At 44.0% G+C, this 9,533-nt stretch overlaps 1 protein-coding gene across 1 annotated transcript; it reads right to left on the reverse strand.

The window, feature by feature from the left end:
- Positions 1-427: 427 nt before the first annotated feature.
- LOC145401695 (carbohydrate sulfotransferase 3-like) lies at positions 428-8,898 on the reverse strand. The gene is made up of 4 exons (XM_080273876.1): positions 8,877-8,898; positions 8,403-8,507; positions 6,875-7,424; positions 428-521 (listed from the first exon to the last, which is right to left on the reverse strand). Exons 1-4 carry the CDS (start codon positions 8,896-8,898, stop codon positions 428-430), a joined length of 771 nt encoding a protein of 256 aa, XP_080130002.1.
- Positions 8,899-9,533: the final 635 nt, after the last annotated feature.

The following is a 9,533-nucleotide window of genomic DNA, read 5'->3' on the forward strand; positions in this document are numbered from 1 at the left end:
ATCTTGCATTGCAGAGTTGGAAAGGGATATGAGAGGTATGCACCCACCATATTGGTGGAAGAATGCAGACAGAGGGGTCAGAGGAGCAGTGACCATTAAGGCCCTGTTCACATGAGGCATTTTTAAACACGGCATCTACTGCCAGGGAAACACGGTGTCTAACGCTGTGTTTCCCTGGCAGAAATAGTCAGCCACGTGAAAACCTCGAACCATTGAACAAACGCGCAGTAGGAAGGGAAATGTCAGATCACGCATTTGGACCAGTGGTTGAGAAAAACGCGTGGTAATGTGTGTTCAGTCCAGTGGACTACCAGTGTCTTTGCTAACGTGCCCCATGTGAACAGGACCTAAAAGAGACAGATGCAACAGTGCGGTGATGAGACAGAGGTTGAGAAGGGGGTGCTATTGAGACGAAAAGCCTTTGACTTCAACTTGTTGAGAAATCTGCATGTGGAGAGTCGTTCGACTCGTGAGAGTTGTACTCGACATGGGCGAATAAAACTGCTGTGTAAAGTGACCAACTGTGCCGGAGTAAAGAAGATATGGAGTCTGATTAGCACATGTAGACTCATGGAAGCAATGTAAAGCTTTCGCCAGTCTCGAAAGGAGGATGATCAGGAGTCTGAAAGACAGCTGAGACGATCACCAATGGAGCGTCCCTGCTGGAACCTATACCGGCGATCGGAAAGGCTCTGAAAGGAAAGACACTTTAACCCGCTCCGTCCCGAGGACGTACTTCCATGTCCTCACGTTTTGTCACAGCCAATCCCGAGGACGTACTTCAACGTCCTGCAATTGCAAGGTTCATAATTTCCACAATTTTCAAAATTCGTGGGAGATTTTCGTTTCGCCCGGGTACCCAAGCCTCCTCTACCTGCCGCCAGGCGGGCAGCATCCTAGACCCCGCGTGACCCGCGCTCGCCCTTGTCTCGGTCACTCACCTGCCAGCAGTGACCCAGGTCAGACATGGCGCGGAAAGGTCTCTCAGACGAGCAAATTGCATCCGTCCTGGAAGCCTTCACTGGAGACAGTGATTCTCCACTCGATGATGATGTGGTGGATCACGATTACGTCCAGCCAGAGGAAGAAATAAGTAGCAGTGATGAGGAGGTCCCTTTGCCCCGAAAAACGCGGTATGTGACATACCGTAAGGCAAGGGAAGGCCAGCCTGCTCCCCAACCACGTGCACAGCTATCTCTCCATCACGATTCTGATCAGGACGAGGATGAGGACGATGAGGATGACGGAGGCCTAGGACGTGATATCGCCGCGTGGTTTGGAAAGGAGAAAATATCACCACGTGGATCAGAAGGTGGGGCGAGACGACACCTAAGGTATGGTCAAAGTACTTTGTCTGGGGAAGTAGGAAGTGGTGTGGTGGGATTGCTGGGAGAAAGGGAAAGTGTTGTGGTGGCAGCGCGGGGTGAAAGTGAGAGTGGTGTGGGGGTAGTGCGGGGTGAAGGGGCCAGTGGTGTGAGGGAGGCAGCACGAGCACGTGGTGCTCATAGGCCTAGGGGAGAGGAGGTTGAGTCACTCCCCAGCACTTCTTTCGCCCCTGAATATTCACAAACTTCCTCCCCACAGCCCCAGGATGTGGGGAAAGGAAAGAAAGGGAAGGGAAAGGGTAAAGGAAAAGGGAGAGGGAAGAGAAGTGCGAGTGATGAGAGGCGCCGCTCTCCACCTCCCCAACCTCCCCCACCACCCTCACCTCCCCACCCTGACGAAGGGGAAGCTGGTGACGTGGCTGGAGACGGTGGTGTCACGTGGAACTGGGAGGATGGGAGTAATTTTACTCCCATCATTCACCCTTTCACTGAGGAGTGGCGGTCAGGTTGCTCGGCTCCAGGTGTAAATGCTGGGTCGTCACGGTTAGATTTTTTCAACTTGTTTTTTGGTGAGGCGTTTGTTGGGCGCATAGTAGAACAGACAAATATATTTTCACAATCCCAGCGCCTTGAAAGTGAACGCCTAGGAACCACAAGCAAGCATGCAGAACAGTATGACTATCCCGTGACTATATCAGAGATGTTCCTATTTTTGCCCTGGTAATCTTGATGGGTGTGGTGAGGAAAAATCAAATTCCTGCCTACTGGACAACGGACCCAATCATCCTAACACCTTTCTTTGGAAAGGTGATGGGTCGTAATAGATTTCAGTTTATTCTCGGCCGCCTCCACTTTTTTGATGCAGATGATCCAGCCAATGCAAATAACACCGATAAAATGAGGAGAATTAGGCTGGTATTTGATCATTTACGGGAAATGTTCCGCTCCTCATTTTATCCCTACAGAGACCTCGTCATAGACGAGAGTCTTGTGTTGTGGAGAGGCAATATTTCCTTTAGGCAGTACATACCCAGCAAGAGACACCGTTTCAGGTTCAAGATCTTTGTTATGTGTGACTGTAAGACTGGTTATGTGCAAGACATAGTCTTGTACACGGGCGCACAGACAGATATAATAGAAGATCGGAGTATAGGACTCTCTGGGGCCGTGGTGAAGACAATGATAGAAGAGTACCTTCATCGTGGTCATGTGTTGTACCTGGACAACTGGTACACTAGCCCTCTTCTCGCTAGGTTCCTCCACCAACACGACACCGGAGTCTGTGGTACAGTCAAGAGAAACCGTCGCCATATGGTCAAGATAGGGAGGAAACTTGACAAGAATGAGGTGGTTTTCTTCCAGGCCAATAACATCCTTGCAACCCTGTGGAACCACAACAGGGAAGTTTGCCTCCTATCAACTGTTCACAGCCCCCTGATGCACCGCACAGACTCCGTGGATCACCGTGGCGAGAGGAGGCGCAACGTATGAAAACCAGAGTCTGTACTTGCCTATAATCTGAACATGAGGCAAGTTGATCAGAGGGACTCGATGATTTCAAGTGTTGACTGTGTCAGGACCACGATGAAGTGGTACAAGAAACTCTTTTTCCACTTGCTCGACATCACAGTTCTGAACGCCCACTACCTGCACGCAATGACCACCGGAGTATCCGAGACCTTTGAGGGGTTTGTGAGGGAGCTGGCACGTGAAATAATCGCCAAGCATGCCCAGGAAAGACCCCCACACCGCCCCCGCGCCCCCCGTGCTGCTCAGACTCCCCTACGTCTTGCAGGCCGCCACTACCCCAGCGCAATCCCTTCCGAACCAAACCGTCGTAAACCCCAGCGTCGCTGCCATGTATGTAAGCACTCGACAGTCAGACCATCCACGCAGAGAAAAGACACAAGATACGAGTGTGTCGAGTGCAATGTTGCGTTGTGCCTTCAGCCTTGTTTCAAGGAATATCATAATTTCCTACACTACTGAAACTGTGTGGGAAGGCGAAATGACGCTCATGATAATGGTAAGGCCAGTCAGTAGGTGCTAAGTCAAATATAAAGTTGAAACGGGTGTTATTTTTTCAGAAAAGTAATGTATAAGATGAGAATTAGTGTAAGTGGAAAGAATTGTTATCAAAACTACACCCACTGTGTAAATCTGGTCAGTAAATATGTGATAGCAAGGAAATAAAGTGGAAACGGGTGTAATGTTAGCATGAATAAAAAGTATAAGTTGAACATTACTGTAAGTTGTCATAATTGATGTCACGAGTACACACACATTCTGGTCAGTAAGTATGTGATAGGAATTATATACAGTGGAAGATGTTGTAATGTTAGTAGTAAGGTATTTTATAAGTTGATTACTAGTGTAAGATGAAACAAATGATATCGTGATAACACTCCCTGTGTAAGTACGCGCAAATATGACGCTAAGTTCCATCGTACGTTCAGAAATGATGTAATATCAATTATATCAAGTGTTTACATGTGCAATGTTAGTGTAGAATTATTATATAAGTACAAAAATAGGTTGTAAGTTGAATTAGTTGTCATAGCAACTTCACCGTGTGTGTTACTATGCGCTATTATTATGCTATATATTTACGTAAGGCCTGAAATAATCTCAAAACAGTTCTATAAAGTTGAGAAGTGTATAATAATATTAGAAAAGTATTATGTAAGTAGAAAAAGCACAATACGAGTTGAAACAACAGTCACAGCGAGTTCACTCACTAGGTAAATAAGCGCTAGCATTACGCTAAATGTTATCAAAAGGCCTGTGAATATGTAAAAACAGTTCAATAAAATGTAAAATGGTATAATGTTATTGTAGAAGTATTATGTAAGTAAAAAAAATTATATGTATCATGATTTTAGAATGTTAGCGATTCATCGGAACCAAGTTGGCCGATTTTGCTCGTTTCTCACGATGGTACAATGCTTATTTCTGCTCTATTTTTGTATAAAATCCAATATACTCTTTTATCACATGTTTTTATGTTTGTAATAAATTCATTTCTACTTACTTTCATTGGTTTCCCAAACTTATAATACCATAGAAAACGTTTGATGCTCACACCGCATAGGGAGAACATGGGGCAAGGTGGGACCAAGGCATACCTGGTTAAGCTAATTAGGGACCCCGGGGACCACTTTCTTTGCCACCGGCCATTGTTTCTAACCAAAAGCGAAAGTTTAAGCAAAAAAAAAAAGGGTCGAAAAATGCCCGGGATTGGGGGGTACCAGTGGTCGAAAAGTGGCCGGGACGGGGCGGGTTAAATTTGCTTTGTTAGGTATAGAGCCAAAAAATTTTGAAATAAAGGATATTAAAGCAATTTGGCTTTAGTTAGATGGTTGGGAATGGTCACCCTTCGTAGGGACAGGCTGAATGAGAGCAAATTTCCAGCAAGAAAGAAAAGTACAAGTCGATAGACTACGGTGAAAGAGTTTGCCTAGACAGAATGTAAGCACAGAAGCATTGTTCTTGAGGACAACAGGAGGGCCTCCATCAGGCCCACAAGCGTTTTTTAGTACTGAGGCCAGTGAAGGCAGAAAATAAGCTGAAGAAATATTAATGTCAATTATGAGGAAGTCAGTGTGAGGAAGTGATGGAGGAACAGCACTGGATTCATCTAAGGTGGAACTGGAGGAGAGAGCTGAGCAAAAAGTTCTGCTTTTTCAGTAGAAGAAACAGCTACAGAGCGATAAGAGAGGAAAAGAGGAGGGAAGGGGGATGAGGCAAGGGTGTTGGAGAGGTTTTTGGCAAGGTGCCAGAAGCAGTAGGATGAATCTGAGTTTGTGAGTTCTGAGTACTCAAGTATCAATGAAATTATTTCTTAGTAGAGCGGAAAACTGACTTAGCATGGTTCTGGAAAGAGACATAAAGGAGATGAGATTTAGGGGTGGGTTAGCTAAAGTACTTTTTGTAGGCCTTGTCCTTGTTGTGTATAGCATTAAAACAAGCAAAATTATTATTATTTTTTTTTTTTGCTTTCGTCACAAGGAAGAAGAAAGCATGCATCCACCCCTGAGAGAATAATCTCCATAATATCCAATGCACACTCAGGTGGCTCTCCGTCATGGCAGAAATAATCATTCCCGGGAAAATCAAAGTACTACCTGAGACCCTCCCAGTGAGCTTCTCCAAAGTGTCACAGCCGCCACCTCTTAGGAGGGTCTCCAGGCCTTACTGGAGTGTTATGACAGGTTAAGGTGATAAGGTTGTTAGAAACCCAATGGAGAGAAAAGATTAACAGAGTGAGCGAATGATTAGGTGTAAGAAAGAAATCATTTATGATAGAACTCTCTCTGAGGCGGTTAGGGATACGGATAGGGTGATGTACAAGTTGCTCTTGGTCATTAAGGATAGAAAAGATGTGTGCTTGTTCAGAAGATGCATCATTGAAAGGAGAGAAGAGGCAATCAATGGTGGTGAACATTGCAATCACCTACAGTGGAGATTTCAGAGGACGGGAAAATTTACATTATGTGTTCCATCTTAGAAGTAAGATAACCAAGTAATTTTTCAGTCATTAGTAATGGGTGACAAGTACACAAAACAAATATTTTTATTCAGATAATAACAGGACAGCCGAAGTGAAAGGATAAAGACTTCAGAGGATTCGTGTTCGGCAACACGAGGGCAAGATGTGTTGTTACGTGCATGAACACAAGAGCCACTCTTAGCTTTGAAGTAAGTATAGACAAGGTACGCGGATGCAGAGAAGGGTTTGCAATGAGTTGCTCCAAACAGTTTAGCCTCATGAAGGAATAGAACATGAGGTTTAAAGGAAGAGAGGCGATGTTCATCAGAGAGAAAATATGATAAAAGACCATGAATGTTGCAGAAATTAATAAAGAGTCAGTCAGACAATTGTTCCCTGCACATCACTTGGTCGTCACCGGGAGAAGGGCAGATGGTCGGGGCTTTCCCTGTCCCTCTCCTCCCTAGGCTGGGTAATGTGAAGCCATTTTTGCCGAATTTAAAATAGGAAGTGTGGTGTGTTATGTGCATGTAATGTAGTGTCGACAATTTGAGGATACCTTTTAGGAGAGAATACTAGCCTACTCTCAGCGTTACTGAAACACTGAAAAGGCTCAGAAAAGGTACCGCAAGGAGGAGAGGGGAGGCAAAATTTGAATGTACCTCATTTTCAGATATATGTAAACACATTCAGTGACACAAATCATCATTTAAATGATGATGACGAAAGTCACATAAGCCAATCAGAGGCAACTGTTGCGAGGGGGTGTGGCTTACAGTTACAATCAAGCTTGTTGGTTTGGGTTATAGACATACCATCTAACATTCTCTAATCAAACCTTAGTAACCTAACCTTTGCTAAGCTAATAAAACTAATCTAAGCTAACCTTACCTATCCAAGCCTAACCTACCTAACCTAACCAACCTAATATTAGGTAACATAATCTAACATAACCAAACTAACATGAGGTAACATAATCTAACTTATTCTAACCATCCTAATCTACCAAACATAATCTAACCCAAGGTAAGCTATTCTGACCTAACCAACCATACCTTACCTTTCTGAGTAGCGACTTTCCAAAACCGTGCCTTGGTGCAGATCGTCTTGAATATTTTCACAGAGTTCGCGGATGCTCTCTATATCGTTTTGAGGAGTCCATCTTCTGTTAAATCTGGAGTGTAAAGTTCCCCGGGGATCCCGCACGAGGTGAATAATCTTAAGGTCAGGAAGGGAGTGTAGGAGAGGTTGTAGCCATGCCACACGTGTCCTAATGGTCTTGATTACCTTGGTGTCTTTCATGCGACAAGATTCTATCAGTGTGTTATTCAATTGGCAGTGTGGCTTACATTTATTCAAGTTTACCCCATTGTTCACAGTATGCCACTGCAGTATGACATTTTTCAAAGAGATGGATATGTTGCAGGTAAGAAGATCATTCAGCGTTTGTCTGACGAAACGATCATTTTGAATTTGTATCGTTTGACGGTACTTGTACAGCGGCTCGAAGAAGTAGAAGACCCATGACGGAGCAGAAACCAACTCAGCAAGAAAGGATGACCCACAACGACCCACTGAAATCACTATCACCATCTTGTGGTCTGGAACACCTGGAGAAAAATAAAAGATATTATTTAACTCCATCAGTAGATTGATGGTATTTACACAGTATTTCATTTCTGCTACCTTGAAACAGTTTTATACTGCACTGGAGAAGATTTCAAATAGTCGTGTTTACATAGTTTAATTATAACCTTCATGAAACCCTTCAGCATAACAAGTTCCTGAGCTGCATCTCTCCTGTCCGGTTGAAAAAGTCTGATTGAAATCGTTTGTGTGTCCTTGAACCATTCTGTCACCGTGTTAGATATCAGAGATGTGTTTGCAGGTTGAAGTAATACAAAACTAAAATTTGCTCATCTCTAAAACGTGGCCCATTATTATTTACTTAGTTTGTCGGCTTCCATTCGTTCAGTCTCTTGTCCCCCCTCCTACCTAAATGATTTTGTAATCTCCATCTTGCATACCACAGTCAAATGATTAGAAAATCATCCACACCATGCTTTCTCAATTCTTACGTCTATAATACTCGTACACTGAAGCATCCTTCTCTCTGGTATTAGTAGGTGCATCCCCAGGCCGATCCGGACGTGGACCCCGTGGACCAGAGGAAAAGAAAGCTGCAGCCCATTGTCCTTCGTAGAAGTGAGGTGGGAGCTGGGGTACATTTTGTGCATACGAGCAGACCCACCAGTTAGGCACATGTCTACACAGTCACATAATGGTTTATGCTTTTGTCGACGTTCTCTGCAGCCGCTCTATACCACGTGCACGTTGTTTAATATTATTCAAAAATTTTCCCGACATCTTTTTAGATGTTGGTCGAGTGTTTGGAGCAGGGTGACCACTCCTTGGCATTTTTCCCAAGATCTTGGGAATTCAGACTTCATCTTGGGGTCTTGGCTATTTGTTACAAAAGTAGATCTTCGGATATTTTGAAGATCTTTATTTTTAATACCTTATGTGATATTACACAATGTACTGAGTGAAATGCAAACTTATCTATTTTTCTTTTTGGACCTACACACTGGCGTCCAGTTTCTGCTGACAGCTGCTTTTGGCAGTTGGAATTCTGGACTTGTCTGAATCGCGCCAGTCCTCACTCGATCCCATTATAATGTGTTCCCTGAAGCCTGGACAATGTATTAGCTTAAAATCTTTATACAGAAATTCTAATTCAGACAGATACTGGTGCTGGATTTTATATCTGCATCATTTCTCTACGATAAAATAGTCGTAAGAGTCAAGGTGTTGTATATTACTAAGTGTGGAGACTGTGGACGCGTACTGCTGGACGACCGACGAGTAGTCCCCCTAAACCTCCCACGACTTGTTGATGTAACCGTCTTCAGTACGCCTAAAACCTCACAGGGGATTACACTAAGAATAAAGAGTATGGATTTATTAAACTGAAGCAACAATTAATTATTTGGATGATCCTGTACCAGGGAGTAGGGTCAGTAGTACCCCCCGTAGAAAGTGGTACCCTCATCCTCACTCACCTGAGACGTCAAAAATGGGCATTGCCACCAAAGGTATGCTGACCGAAATGAACACAAGAGGAAAGGGGTTGCCGGCAACACTGCATTCAGATGTCAAGGTTGCCAACGATGGCGAAGCTGACGATACACCTCGTCTAGTATTTCTACAGTGACTCCCCGTACTGCTGTTTGCAGATGATACTGTGTTGTTAAGTGAAGTGAAGAAGAAGGGGAGCTGCAAGGCTTGGTGGATGAGTTTGGGAGAGTATGTAAGAAATGGAATCTAAAGGTGAATGTAGGGAGGAGTAAAATTATGGTCTTTGAGAGAGGTGAAGTCAGTGAATGTACAGTGAGGTTGGATGAGGAGGAAATGGAAAATGTGAGTACGTTTAAGTATTTGGGTAGTGTGATGAGTAAGGATGGAAGTTTGTAGGGTGAAGTGCTTGAAAGAGTGCAGCAAGGAAGAAACGTTGCTGGTTCCTTGAAGCTGGTGATAAGAAACGGAAGTGAGAATGGAAGTGAGAAAGTTATTACATGACAGTATTGTGATACCAGCTCTAACGTATGGAAGTGAAGCTTGGACGCTGTTGGAGCGACACAAGTAAAGAGAGCAGTGGAAATGAGTTATTTGAGAGGAGCATGTGGAGGCACATGGAGAGAGAGACTGACAAATGAGGA

This window comes from Coenobita brevimanus, chromosome 56, assembly GCF_032717465.1.
Source record: "Coenobita brevimanus isolate Jiangsu-jjx chromosome 56, ASM3271746v2, whole genome shotgun sequence".
Taxonomy (NCBI): Eukaryota; Metazoa; Arthropoda; class Malacostraca; order Decapoda; family Coenobitidae; genus Coenobita; species Coenobita brevimanus.